Source organism: Caretta caretta, chromosome 4 (genome assembly GCF_965140235.1).
Source record: "Caretta caretta isolate rCarCar2 chromosome 4, rCarCar1.hap1, whole genome shotgun sequence".
Lineage (NCBI taxonomy): Eukaryota > Metazoa > Chordata > Testudines > Cheloniidae > Caretta > Caretta caretta.
This window is the reverse complement of record NC_134209.1, coordinates 150,768,141-150,783,146: the sequence shown is the minus strand read 5'-3', so window position 1 is coordinate 150,783,146 and position 15,006 is coordinate 150,768,141. Positions and strand designations below refer to the sequence as shown.

At 45.7% G+C, this 15,006-nt stretch overlaps 1 protein-coding gene across 6 annotated transcripts in view; it reads left to right on the top strand.

Moving 5' to 3' along the window:
- Nucleotides 1-14,533, top strand: part of DYSF (dysferlin) — a 304,292-nt gene extending 289,759 nt beyond the window's left edge. For all 6 annotated transcript variants that reach the window (XM_075128161.1, XM_075128162.1, XM_075128163.1 and 3 more), the window contains one exon: nucleotides 10,849-14,533. In XM_075128161.1, the coding sequence (XP_074984262.1) occupies nucleotides 10,849-10,887 (39 nt within the window). In that variant the 3' untranslated portion in view covers nucleotides 10,888-14,533. The remainder of the gene's footprint in view (nucleotides 1-10,848) is intronic.
- The last annotated feature ends 473 nt before the right edge of the window (nucleotides 14,534-15,006 follow it).

Here is a 15,006-nt window from a genome sequence, read left to right as displayed (position 1 = left end):
GCTGGACAGAATCAGAAATGGTCAGTTGTGTTTCCTATGCCCTATACTACAAGCAATTTTCCTTAGCTCAAGTAGCAGGGACTCTTCTTTCTGAGCAGGAGGATCTCCGTTCTATCCCTACTGTCTCCTTTACATTTCCAGTGGTTTAGGATTTGTTACAATATTATGGTACTAAAACTAAGTGGAGAGAAACAAAAATCCTTTAGCTCTGAATATTAATTTACATTCATTATTGCTTGTGTTTTTCTCTGACTGTTCCTAGCAAATTGTTGTTGTATTTCATTTTACTTTGGACAGGCTTAGTCATCTTTCGTGAAAGCTAGACTGTTTCATGGAATGTTTCTGTTTTTATTTATTTAAAATGGCTTCACCCAGTTTTTTGGGTCACCGGGTTGTCTATCCCATTTGGAGATTTAGTTCCTTTCTCTTAAATATCAACCTTTGGTACTAAAGCTAGAACAGTGGGGATTGTTTCTGTTTTGGGGTTACCCCTAGGGTGATCAGATAGCAAGTGTGAAAAATCGGGACACTTTCTTTCAGGGGCGGGGCACAGTTCCATATATAAGACAAAGCCCCTAATGCTGGGAAGGTCCTGATAATGTTGGGATGTCTGGTCACTCTAGATACCCATAACATACAGATCTTTGGCAAGAGTCACTGTTACAATTCAGAGTGCATACATTAAAGGACAAGCCTTTATTATTATTATTTGGATTACAGTAGTCCATAGAGGCTTCAGCCAACAGTGTGCTAGGCGTGGCATGTACAGACAGTAAGAGACAGTCCCTGAAAAGCTTACACGCATATGTTCTCAGTCTGGGAGTCATGAGCAGGTGTCAGTGGGTTGTGACTGCCTTTCCTTCCCATATTGGTAATGGAAGGATGGAGGAGGGTGTTCCAAGTAAATGGGAGGGGAAACTTGGGGAAGTTGCATTATGGAAAAGAGCCACTGATCTATACAGACAAAGGGTGTGAGATAAAAGCTGAAAACTGAGACACGGAGAGCTAAAGGTCTCAGAGCAGCAGAGAGCTTAAGGATTTTTATAGACTCATAGAAATGTCGGACTGGAAGGTACCTTGGTCGTCTGGCCAATCTTCTGGTGCTGAGGCAGCATCAAATAAACCTGGACCATCCCTGACAGCTGTTTGTCCAACCTGTTCTTAAAAACCTCCAATGATGGGGATTCCACAGCCTCCCTTAGAGTTAGAAAGTTTTCCCTAATATCTAACCTACATCTCCCTTGTGGCAGATGAAGCCCATGACTTCTTGTCCTCCCTTCAGTGGCCGTGGAGAACAGCTGATCCCCGGTTGCTTTGTAACTTCTCTGGCCCATCTGAAGACTCTCAGGCCCCCCCCCCCACTTCAGTCGTCTTTTCTCAAGACTACACAGGCCCAGTTTTAACCTTCCCTCAGAGGTCAGGTTTTCTAGACCTTTGATCATTTCTGTTGCTCTTCTGTGGACTCCCTCCAGTTTGTCCACCTCTTTCCTGAATGGTGGTGCTCGAAGGTAGTGTCCTTACTACCCCTAGCTCCCCTTTGTGTCAGGGTGCGATGCTGCAAGGGGCCCCTGTCCCTGGTGCCTCCTGCAGGCTGTCTGCCTCTCACCAGGTCTTCCATGGCTCAGCCGTCCAGCCAAGTCCCAAACAGTTCAGTCCCCTTCCGGGTTCACAAAAAAGTCCAGTTTGAATGTTCACTAAATGTCCCAACACAAAAGAGCTTTTGACCTCCTTATGGTTTATTCCTTGGCCCGTCCTTTGGGGTCAGTCTTCAGCCATATCCTAGGCTAAATTTTCCTTCTGTTGGGCTTGTACGCCCCTTCTTCAGGGCTGTTAGAGGAACTCAGGTCTACCCTCTACTCTGGGTTCCAGCTCAGGGACCGTCTATTAAGCAGTTAGGGCTGCTTCTTCTGATATGCTGCTGTTTCCCTGGCTCACGTCCTAACTCCAAGCCCCCAAGCGACTTCCCCACAGCTTGGGTTTAACACGACCTTCCTTTGGTTTGCAGGCCTCTGGCTTCTCCCTAGAGCATCCTAGCTTCTCTTTCCTCCGCTGAGCCAATCACTCTTCCGCTCCCTGTGGGTTTCTCTGCACAGGGAACTCCTGTCTCCTCTGTAGTCTTTCCCTCTGCGGCAGCATTTACAATTCTGAATGCAATTTTTCTATTGACGTTTTTCTGTTACTGATTATTTATGGTTCCCAGTGGTTTTTATTTCTGTACATTTGCCTTCCTATTGTATTAGGTGTCCTAAAAACTAACGCAATGGATTGCGAGGGCTTGAGCTTGCACAAAAATATTGATAATTAACATGCTCTGTAGCATGTCACCAGTGTCTTTACTGAAATATTAATTATGTAGAAAAATAACACAATAAGTTTACAAATTTCTCTTCACGAACAGAAAGTGACATATCTCTTTGCTAATAATGCTATATCAGATTGATCTGTGCATTACTGGATATCGCTGTGTGTCAAAAAGGCAGTTTATATAAAGTTTACATAAACATGCAGCCTAAAATGAATTAAGAAACAAGAAAGTCTTTCACAGTCGTCAGTATATTGAAACATCCCATTCCCCATGAGACCTGCAATTTGGTCTTGGAGATCTCCCTTACAGGAGGTCTGCTGAACAAAGGGAGTTTATTTTGCTTGATAGGCTCTGTTAATGGCTTGATTTTGTCTTGTCTCTGTTACAAATGTGGAACTGCTGCTGCCCGATCTTCTCAATCTCTCTCACAAAGTCTCAACCTCCCTCACAGAGTCTGCAATGTCTTTGGTGTCCAGTTTAACTAAAAAGAAAAGGAGTACTTGTGGCACCTTAGAGACTAACCAATTTATTTGAGCATGAGCTTTCGTGAGCTACAGCTCACTTCATCAGATGAAGAGTGAGCTGTAGCTCACGAAAGCTCATGCTCAAATAAATTGGTTAGTCTCTAAGGTGCCACAAGTACTCCTTTTCTTTTTGCGAATACAGACTAACACGGCTGTTACTCTGAAACCAGTTTAACTAAGTCTGCACTCTTTTCTGAGAAGGGGTGACCTCAACACTTGCAGGCAACACTGATTCAAGAACTCCCAGAACCTGGCACAGTCCCCATTAAACCTGGGGGACCATGGGCTTGCGGACAGTATGCGTGAAGGTCGGGGGCTGTAGCCACCGCCGGGGCTTGGAGGGTGGCATCCCTGTGTCATTGTCTCATCACAGCCTGGGCCCGCCAGACTGCATTCTCATCCCAAAGTGCAGCAACCTTGGTCTGCAGTTCCTGGAAGGCCCTGACTGACTCTGTAAGGGGGAGTTTGGCTCCCGCGGAGTCATTCCAGGAGGGACCACCACATTGTTATGCCTGCACCCTCCTTATGTCTGGTCTTTTTGGGCTGCTCACACTCCAAGCTGCTGGGGCACGGGCAGCCTACCTAGTCGGTAGAGCAGGATCTTGCATGGTGGTTACTCACAGAGTAATGGTGAGCGTAGATCCGGGAGTCAGGCAGCAGGCCGAGGGTGAAGCTGGAGCCAGGGTCGAGGAGCCAAGCTAAAGGTCAGAACCGGAGTCAGAATCAGGAGCAGGGCAAGGACTAGACTGGAGCGGACAGGAGTCCTGGCTGGTGTGAGGGTTGGAGGAAGGGCTAGAGGCAGGCTGGAGCAGGGCGGGAACAAGGACTGGAACCAGGTGGGAGCAGGGCTGGAACATGGACTGGAACCAGGAGCAGAGCAAACACAGCTGCGGGCGTAGGACGTATTGAGCAGCCCCGGTGCTGCCGCAAGGCTCACACGGCTGGCTGCTGGCTCCCCTGCCCAGTGAGGAAGCACGGCCACTTGGAGACGGTTCTTTGGGCCAGTGGAGCTTGCTGGGTTGCCTAGCAACCAAGCTGAGAGCCAGCTGTGCACCTGACAACACCATTTATTATACCCCACGGAGGCCTCACCTTCCCTGAGATCTTCTGTGTCTGCATTTGGGACCAAGATGTACAGATTGCTGGCCGTTACTTGGTGGGCATGCCTACTTCATGCAATATGAGACACTTTCTAGAAGGATCAGCCATTGCTGGGGAGGCCACTTTGGCCTGAACAAGGGCTTCCGTCCATCCACTGTCCTCTAGCCAATCTCCAATCAGCTTCAGACTTGCCATTTCCAGATGAAGACCACCCAGCATAATGACTGATTTGTCCTCTCCGTACCCAGCAGGCCAGGTCGACTGTGTCTGTTTGGTTATGGGCTGATTCACAGCAGTCAGGGGCACTTGGCATGGGTTTAGGTGGTGTACAGCCCTCTTGATCACCTCCTGGCATGCTGAACCATTGCTACAGACTTGGAGTCACCTGGAAAGAGCAGAAACTCAGTAATGGTTGGGGTGAAATCTGGCACTGGCTGTCTGCTGGCGAAGTAAACTGCCCAGGAAATGTCTTGATCTCTATTGAAGGTATCCAGGCTTGCTGCTTGTCTTACTTGTTCAAGCCACCTGCATTCTTCTTGCAGGGCTTGGGTAATCAGCTGGCAATCAGTCCTGATGTCAACCTTTGCTGCCGGGATGGCAGCACTGGTTTTCTTCAAGATCAAGGGAGGGACAATTGTGTAAGACTCAGGAAGTGATGATAGTCTCCATCACTGATGCTGCAGACTCATGGTCTGGGCTGGAAATCTCCCAGACAACTCCCTCTACTTGAGTACTGAGATGCTGAAAAAATGATATCCCAGTTCTGTGGAAGGAGTCTGTGGCTGTGTTGGAGCTGGGATTGTGGTCTATGTCATCCACAGTAGTGAATGGACCACCACAAATCTTTAGAAGACAGACAACATTTCTCATAATGGAAGTGTTGGCATGCACTGTTTGCCACGTTGGGACAGATGGCCGACACTGTCTTAGGAGTTGGACAATCCACATTGAAAGATGGTATCCACTCACTCATTTTTTCGTGTCTGTGCATGAAATGTCAAACCAATGTTGATTGGTAAAGATCTTTCTCAAGCTGTGTTGTGGTACTTCACGGCGATGGATATTGCTGTTGTACAGCAACAGGTGTGCCAACCTAAGTGTAGTTGGATGAATGGAAATTTGTTCTGAGTTTTAATGTTTGGACCATCCAATATCATGGACATCAGTGCCGATAGTGCCTCAGACACAGATCTTGCTTGGCATCCTGGGTCAAATGATCCAGTAAACTGTGTTTCATTTGAAACATATCCCTTGGAATAATTTTTGCTATTGTCAGAGTCTTCCTCACATGCTTTTCGGAGGGTGTGTCCAATATCCTGGTTGAAGGCATGGAGCACATCATGTCTTTTCTGTGCTTGGACACCTGGCATATGTGAAAGGATGCAGGATTTTAGTTCAGTGCTGTGAATGCTCCTGGCCAGCCACCCACAGCTGTTCTAGTCTAGCTCTATAGAACCGTGGGAGGTCTGCTAGTTTAAAGACTGGAGTCACAGCTTCATTCAGTCTTGTCTCTTCAGTGAACGCTTGTCTCTTCAGCAAAGGTAATCCCATGCAACATCTTATCTGTGCTGCTTTGCTCAGTTTTCTTCTCCCTGACTTTGTTGTAGAGAGACATCAAGCATCTTGCACGATACTTTGCATCATGGGCCCCTAAGCCCCACACACTTACCTTTTTGCCAGCAAGCATTGTTCTTGTAGCTGAGGTGCACACTTGTGGACTTGGCTACCCATACCGGGGGTAGAAGCGTCTTCTGGTGGTATGTTCATTTCTCAAATAAAGGATGCTTCTTTTGCTGGAGGTCCTTCGTGCTGGGTCGCCGAAACGCGTATATTTCCTCAGCGGTTCATCAGGGTGATCCACAGCTTTCTTGGTTCTTTTTTCCCCCCTAAGCCCTCCTACTGTGTGCTCATCACTAAACTTGCCCAGGTTATTTAGTGTCACAGGATGTTATCCAAGGAGGAATTGTCTTTCCATAGATGGGCCTATGAGTACAGAGCTAGAGAGCCCTCCTCACTTTGTATTAGCTAGGAAAATGTTGTCAAAGGTCCCAGATCTTGAGGTGTGTGGAATCTGCTTCCATGTCCTTACCTGGGGTGCATCTCCACCAGAGACTCTGAGGGACTTGACAATGCAGGAGCTAAGGCTTACTCTGAATAGAATATAATATAAGAACATAAGAACGGCCAGACTGGGTCAGACCAAAGGTCCATCTAGCCCAGTATCCTGTCTTCCGACAGTGGCTCTAATGCCAGGTGCCCCAAAGGGAATAAACAGAACAGGTAATCATCAAGTGATCCATCCTGTTGCCCATTCCCAGCTTCTGACAAATGGAGGGTAGAGACACCGTCCCTTCCCATCCTGGCTAGTAGCCATTGATGGACCTATCCTCCATGAATGTATCTAGTTCTTTTTTGAACCCTGTTATAGCTTTGGCCTTCACAACATCCTCTGGCAAGGAGTTCCAGAGGTTGACTGCGTGTTGTGTGAAAAAATACTTCCTTTTGTTTGTTTTAAACCTGCTGCCTATTAATTTCATTTCATGGCCCCTAGTTCTTGTGTTATAAGAAGGAGTAAATAACACTTCCTTATTTACTTTCTCCACACCAGTCATGATTTTATAGACCTGCACATTGAGTGGATGTTTTCAGAGAACTATCCACAATGACTCCAAGATCTCTTTCTTGAGCGGTAACAGCTTATTTAGACCCCATTATTTTATATGTATAGTTGGGATGATATTTTCCAATGTGCATTACTTTGCATTTATCAACATTGAATTTCATCTGCCATCTTGTTCCCCAGTCACCCAGTTTTGAGAGATCCTTTTATAGTTCCTCACAGTCTGCCTGGGACTTAGTTATCTTGAGTAGTTTTGTATCAGCTGCACATTTTGCCACCTCACTGTTTACCCCTTTTTACAGATCATTTATGAATATGTTGAATGTCCCTCCAGACCCCTGGGGGACACCACTATTTACCTCTCTCCATTCTGAAAACTGACTCTTTATTCCTAGCCTTTGTTTCCTATCATTTAACCAGTTACCAATCCATGAGAAGACCTTCCCTCTTATCCTGTGACAGCTTGAAGAGCCCTTGAATTTCAGGCAGAAAGGAACCCATCAGGAAACAGAAACAAGCCAGCTGACTCATGGATTGATTCCCATGCCCAATGTAATAATGCCAGTTTCTGGCAGCCAGTGTCATCAGACATTCCAAGAGCAAATTGCCAATCCATAGGTCTAAGCCATGGGCTTTCGACAGTAGTAATTTTCCCTGGCATAGTTCCTGCCATCCATGGCTCTCACAGTTTGATTCTGCACCCCCACGTAAGTCAAGGGAAGCTTTACAGTTGATTTAATTGGTTAAGTCCTCAGCTCATTTTAGAAATGTCAGTGAATTAAGCTCCACAACTGAACTGTGAGCTTGAGGAGGTATTTCACCCATTGTACAGAGGGGAGAATTGAGAAGGCCCCAGATGAGCAGAGCACCTAAGGACTTAGGGGTGGATTTAAGCACATGTTTAGCCGATTCAGGGGCTAAGTGACTTTTCCAAAGTCACAAAGCAAGTCTCTGATAGATCTGGGAATAGAACAAAGATCTCCTCAGGCCTAATCTCAAAATTTACTCACAAGAATGTCCTTCCTCCCACTGGGGCTTTGTGCAAACAGCAAATATTTTGGGGCAATATTTAAAAAAAGAAAACCCTATTTGCACTTTCATTCCATGCTGCTTTGTGAGTCCATTGCTTTTTTTCATGAATTTTTTGCCATATACCACATTTTCCCACGGAAATGTACCAAAATCCCAGTTTTGTGGGTTTTGCTACAGAAATATTGAACTTTGGCAGATGATTGGAAATTGACCTTTTTCAATTGACGATGAAGCCATTTCCACTCAAAAAACATCCTGGTTTTGAGCGGAAAACTGCAAGGTTTGGTGGATTGTCTCTAAAATTTGTCAGGTTTTGCAAAAATGGAAACAAAATATTGAAAAGCTGGTAGTCTGAGGTTCCTGAATCGAGTGGAGACTGTTCCACACAGCCGGATTACTTGACAGCCTGAACTAACTTTACTCATACAGTGGTTGCCACTTATAATCTTTACCATTACCTTTGCACATAAGGACTCTGATGGTGATGTTCCCTGGAAAATTCCTATCCTTCTATATACCCTCTACCTTGTCTGTCATCGGGGCATCTTTAATCAGCAGGCTAAAACATAAGAAAATCCAGTGGCTGGAAGCTGAAGTTAGAAACATTCAAATGGGAAATAAGATGGTGTGTTTAACAGCAAGTGTAATTAACTACTGGAAAAACGTACCAAGAGCTGTGGTAAATTCATCATCTCTTGAACTCTCTAACTTGAGATTGGATGTCTTTCTAAAAGATATCTCTACCACCAGCTGTCAGGCTCAGTACCACTCACTTGGGGCCTGATCCAGTGTGCACTGAAGTTAATGGAAAAGACCCCCTTCGACCTAAATGGGCTTTCCATTTGAGCTTGACTTAATAAGGAAAGATATTGCCTTCCAATATGCCTGTCACTGGATGAAATTCTCTAGTCTTTGTTAGGCAGAAGGTCAGACTAGAGGCTCATAACAGTTCCTTCTGGCCTTCTGAATCTATGAAATGTAGGGAATACCCCAGTAAAGTTATCTACCTGACAAAGTGCTTATTGTAAAGATTTTAGCGGCCACCAAAATACAAAAATGTAACGCTCATTCCAGCTGGATTCTGCTCTCTTTTTCACACAGCTGTTTACTCCCCTTTCAAGCTCTATTTGTGCTATGCAAGCTCAGCTTTGCTTCCATTGCCATTCATTCTAATTACAGCTTGCTTTCTGCACTGATTGATAATCCTAGTTGGCTTTCAGCACTTCGTTAATAGAAATTCAAAGCTGGACAGGAAACCTGCTCCCCTCCAAAAGGGAACCAGTCAAATCATAAAAATAATACTATTCTGGAGGATAGACTCGGAAAGACAAATGGTGTGTAATTAATTAGAAAGTTCTATTCCACTGGAGGCTTTTCTAATGACTTTTGGTAAGCAGCCCCAGTTTTGCTCGCCTGATTTATGGCATTATTAGCGACGCTCAATTGGCAAACAGCCTCCTAATCCGCTAGGCGCTGTAATTTATCATGATGCCTTTAGTCAAACTTTACTTGTGCTTTTCAAAAGAGCTTGCTTGTAACCTGCTTTTAGTTTTTGTCTTTTAAAAACAACAGAGTGACTCCTTGCAGAGCAGGAGTGTTGTAAGCAAGACACGAGAAGTAATTCTTCCGCTCTATACCACGTCAATAAGGCCTCACCTGGAGTATTGTGTCCAGTTCTGGGCACCATATTTCAGGAAAGATGTGGACAAATTGGAGAAAGCCCACAGGAGAGCAACAAAAATGATGGAAGACCTAGAAAACATGACTTATGAGGGAAGATTGAAAAAATTGGGTTTGTTTAGTCTGGAGAAGAGAAGACTGAGGTGGACATGATAACAGTTTTCAAGTAAATAAAAGGTTGTTACAAGGAGGATGGAGAAAAATTGTTCTCCTTAACCTCTGAGGATAGGACCAGCAGCAAGGGGCTTCAGTTGCAGCAAGGGTGGGTTAGGGTGGACAGTAGGAAAAACATCCTAACTGTCTTGGTAGTTAAACACTAAATTGCCTAGGGAGGTTGTGGAATCTCCATCATTGGAGGTTTTTCAGAGCAGGTTGGACAAACATCTGTCAGGGATGGTCTAGATGATGCTTAGTCCTGCCATGAGTGCAGGGGACTGGACTAGATGACCTCTCAAGGTCCCTTCCTGTTCTATGATTCTAAGACAGAACATCTTGTACCAATTAGATTCAGTGTGTTTAGAAGAAACTTCCAATTTGGCTGGGGGGGGGGGTCGTGTGTCTGAATCAAAGCTAGTTTAAATATAGCTCTTTCCAAATGACATAAACACGCCTATTAACATGTTTCTATTATGGTCTTGATAACCAGCCTTTAATCGGCATGTTACTATCATCTCCTTTCTCAAGGGGGCATTCTGCCGACAGTAGAATGTGACATGCCCTGGCTTTATTGTATAGTTCCTTCCGTGCAACCTGTATCGCAAGACACTTTGCAGTATACAAAATTCAAGGGTTCGCAGAAGGTGCTCGAAATCACAGAAAACAGTAAGGGGATGATATCGTATGGGGGTGTGTGTTGGGGGGAATGCCACATTGCACCATGAGGCCAATAACAGAGGGGAAATGCACTAAGAGGAACACACAAGGAAGTGAGAGAGGGGAAGCTTTCAGCTGAGGTCAGAGCAATACAGGGAGTCTGTTCTAGAGGGTAGGATCTGCAGAGAAGAAGGTTCTTGCATCCCTGGCAGTGAGACTGGACAAGAGCACAGAGAGGGAGCAGGTGATAAGGGGACAGTGGGAATAGAAAGAGACAGAGCGATTGGAGCAAGTCAGTGGGGGTTTAAAACTCAGTTGCAGCAAGGAGGCTGGTGGGGGGGCTGTTTGAGGCCAGGGCTGATGGGAGGAGACAGGCAGCAGCACCCTGCACACACTAGTGTGGGAAGAGGTGCGACTTTCGATATCTTAAAAATAAGATGGAAGGAGAAAACAGAATTGGAGAGTAACTACAATGGTTTAGTGGCTAGTGAGTACGACGGACACCTCTGCTCTCTACTGGATGGAATCAGAACCACTTGCCTGTGTATCAAAAGCCCTGTACTGCTGCTAACCAGAGGCGAGTCCCTTTTAGCTCACATGTAATAGACCTGTCTTTTAGCAGCCTGAGGATGTGAGTTCTATACCAGTTCCTGCCATGAAGCTGGGGCCATGCAGCAATGTGAAGGAAGAACATTTTAACATATATGTGCCATTATATTGTATTTGCTTTATGTCTGTTCTTTTCCCCCCTCTCGTTTCCTTCCCTTCCTTAGAACTACGCTGCTATGAAACTGGTCAAACCTTTCAGCTGAACCGGCACCAGTGAGGGCCAGAGAGTCTAGTACATCCTGGGATACTGCACGGCACCGTTTGACATCAGTGACCACTCCACATCGGCCTGCGTGGCGGTGCAGAGAAGGAAAAGAAACACATGCTCTTGGATGCTAGACTGTTGCCAAAAAGCAGCTATAACTTTGCAACGATGCAGTATGCACAATAATGTTTCAGAAGCAGCATGTAACTGATACCAGTTTGGAATATTTGTTATTTTACCCTTATTTTATATGCTGCATTCTGTAAAGCTTGAATATCAATGCACCACTGAGAAACGGCCTTGTCTGGTATGGCTTGGTTAGACTCTGCGAGGCTTTGCGGAGACAGTGTAGATGACTGATCATGCAGTCCTTAGCAAAGGAAATGTGGGCTAGTGATCTGCTTAGTGGCTGACAAGCCAAGTGCTCTTGAGTTCCAGTCATACCTTTCTCGGTGGCCTTGCATAAGTCTCTCTGCCTTAGTTTCGCCCTCTGTGCAATGTAGATGAATTAGCTGGTATATAAAGCACTGTGTAGCCTAAAGCGAGTTACAATGCACCTATTGCTCCTGCTGAGGTCAATGGGTGTGATCTTTGCCTACACAGGGACTGCAGGATCAAACTGTGAAGAGGAATAGAATTAGAATCTAGAGCAACCAAATGCACGGCAGGATTTGATTGTAATTACTGGAGCAAACCTCCCTCGCTCTTCAGTGAGGGTTTTGCTTTCAGAAGGGCTACAAGGATTTCTTTCCATAGCACTCTTCATTTCCATCTGCATCCCCTCCAAGACAGCTACCCTCCTCCTCACAGTGTATCATTGCAAACATGCTAAATGGAATCAGAGTGAATACATACCGAAGGAATAAGCACATGAGCCAGACAGTGCAATGTTAGTTTCCCATTCCCTCCCTTCCCCCGAAGAAACATGTACGTGTCACTCAAACTGCAATGTTAAATCACATTATGGCAACACTAGTGAAATATACAACATTACAATCAGTTTAATGCCCCTCAACTTCTAAATCAGGATTTGGGAATAAAAGGCAATAATTTAAGACACACTCACTATCTAACCTTTGGAACTCACTGCCACACGATATTATTGAGGGAAATAGCCTAATACGTTTTTTTTCTTTTCTCTCTCTCTTTTTTAAAGGATTGGAGGCCAAATTCTATGGCTCCTACTCAGTCCAAATTCCCATTTAAGTAAGTGGCAGTTGTGCCTGAGTAAGGATCGCAATATTTGAACATGCATATTTCTCTGTATGAGAACAGCATTTGCATTTCCTCTCGTTGCCCATCCTCATACTTCAGGACGTAAGCTGATCACTAGCTGGGATCAGGAACTAATTTCCCCCCTGGTATAGCTAGGTGGATGAAAAGGGTTTTATATCTTTTTCTAAAGCTTCTAGCCTTGGCCACTCTTGGAGGCAGTATCCTAGACTAGATGGATCTGGTCTTTTCAGGTTGTTGTTCTGTGTCCATTACCCTAGTAAGTTAGCACTTTCCAAAATAAGGACGTGAAAGGTGAGAAGACCCATGTCTCTTTCCAATAAGGTTATTCCACTATTTTCATTGTCTGTGGGCTCAATCCTAGCCCCATTGAAATCATAGAATATCAGGATTGGAAGGGACCTCAGGAGGTCATCTAGGCCAACCCCCTGCTCAAAGCAGGACCAATCCCCAGTTTTTGCCCCAGATCCCTAAATGGCCCCCTCAAAGATTGAACTCACAATGCTGGGTTTAGCAGGCCAATGCTCAAACCACTGAGCTATCCCTCCCCCTAATAATAATAAGTAAATGGAACCTTTTGCATTGACTCCAGTGGGTTGACAGTTTGGTCCAGTAGGTCGGCTTCACTCAGTACCTGAACCCTCCATGCAAAGTGCACAGTGAGAGCAAGCCACAATGAAAGGTGACCCTTAGCGACCCTGTGATCCTCATCCAGCACGGAGCTTAAGCATGTGTTTAAATGGAAGCCCCGAAGAAGCGCATAATTAAGTGCTTTGCTGGATTGAGAGGAGACGAAACAAGCCCTAAATCCCTTATACATTGTTATTAATTATTGAGATTAGCACCAGAACATGCCAGTCTTTGCAATCACAAGGGGCAACAGGCCCTGCCCTGAAGACCATACACAGCTCTGAAAAGAAATCACCAGGCTGGCTCAGATCAAGGTTCCATCTATCCCAATATCACGTCTCCAACAGTGGCCAACCCCAACTGCTTAGAAAAAGGTGCAAGAAACTCTGTCAAAGTCAGTGATGGAATAGCCTGCTGATGGCGGGGGGGGGGGGGGGGTTCTTCCTAACCATAAGAATGTCCAGACTGAGTCAGACTAACGGTCCATCTAGCCCAGTACCCTGTCTTCCAGCAGTGGCCAATGCCAGATGCAGTTATCCGATTGCCATTCAGCTCCACAAACAGCCCCCAGCCCCACTGACAGGCATTTCAGGTCAGAAACTGCAGCCCTGTTTGTTTGTAGACATTAGACTGCTGCGTTTTAGTCAAAGTTGGGTTAAATTAGAGTCCAGCCTTTCTCCATTAAGAAGATTGGGCTAAGAAAGAGAAGTGTATGGACAACTCCCTGTGTTATTTGCACCCAGTATTTCATGTCCTTTTCACATCTGTTGGCTCCGTATGTTTTGCAGATGCACCTGTGTCTATGTGGGTGTCTCATTTATTCCTTCCTCCATACCCAGCCTGTGTCAACGTATTATGTGCTGTACTTTCTGCTGGCTGCAGGATCTCCTTACTCTGCACTCATTGCAAAGAGGCACCATCAAGGCTGCAGTTGGGAATCAGGCAGAAAATTCCACTTCCCTTTTCTTCTTGCATCTGCTTGCAGAGTCCATGAAACTCCTTATCCCAGCACACTGCTATATAACCTCCAACTCTCTCAGAAAGAAAACCTCAGAGCCAGCAACCCAGCAAGGATAAACCATCCTGCTGTAACAAACCAGTGCATGCAGCCAGATGCTTATTAGCAACCCAAACCAACAACCACTCTGTGCACCCGGCACTGACAAGTAACCCTACTAGAGCAAACCCACATTTACAGCTCAAACTCTCACAAGCCATCTTGCATTAAGAAACCACTGCGTTTTTCCCAGCATTTCCGAGCAACCCTACCATAACAAACCAGGGTGGCTGTTCAATGGAGGGAAAAGAACATTAATAAAGGGTACTGATTTCAGATTCCCTAAATAAACCATTACATAGAACAAAAACATTTGGATGGTATTGCTTCAATTTCATCCCCATATAATACCCTCCACTTTCCCTAGTTCAAACCACAGGGCCATATTTTGCTCTCAGAAGAGTTTGCTGCTCCCACGGACTTAATTGGGCAAAACGGGGCCCTAAATCATGACAGAAGAAAGATCAAATGAACGTTAATTTCATGTTGTAGCACAAAGGAGCTGTCTGTCCGCCTACTGCACTTTGTATTTTTGCTGCATCCCGTCCCATCACCAAAACAGACAAGAAGTCCAGAGTCATGCGGAGCCTCTCCTGGGTCACCTGTTGTTCAATGTGGGCTGGAAGGGAGGGAGCCAGAATGTGTATGTTATCACCTGTTATGCCTTAGATGCAATACTGCAGATTTCACTGTGGTTACAAATGAAATGCTATGAAACCTTCTAGTTCCCAGTGTGTTTTATTGTCCAAAGTGCACAGCCCGAGAGAGGTTATTGTTCCTTTCCCCATCCTGCCCCCGACGCACACAAAATGCATCTGATATTTGATGCCCCTTCTGCCCCCTCATTGCTCACTCCCGTGAGGCTATGGGCAAGGCTGCTGACGTGTGTGAATTGCACAGAGACAGCATGTGGAGACGGAGAGGAGACAGAGACCGGGTTGGAGGTGGGAGTGGAGATTGTCTAGTACAACCCCTCTGAATGCACAGCTGCCAGGAGCGGCAGCGTGGCTGGGGAGGAGGCCACGAGAGTGGATCTAGGGCAAGGTTACGTCGGAGAAGCTTGGCCTAGGTGATGCTCTGTAAACCCTGGCAGAGCCCAGGCTGGGGTGAGGAGCCAGGGGCTTTGTCACCGGGGTAGAAGCCATTCCGGGCTGGTCCTGGAAATGGTTCACAAAACTGAACCGCTGTCTCTCTCTA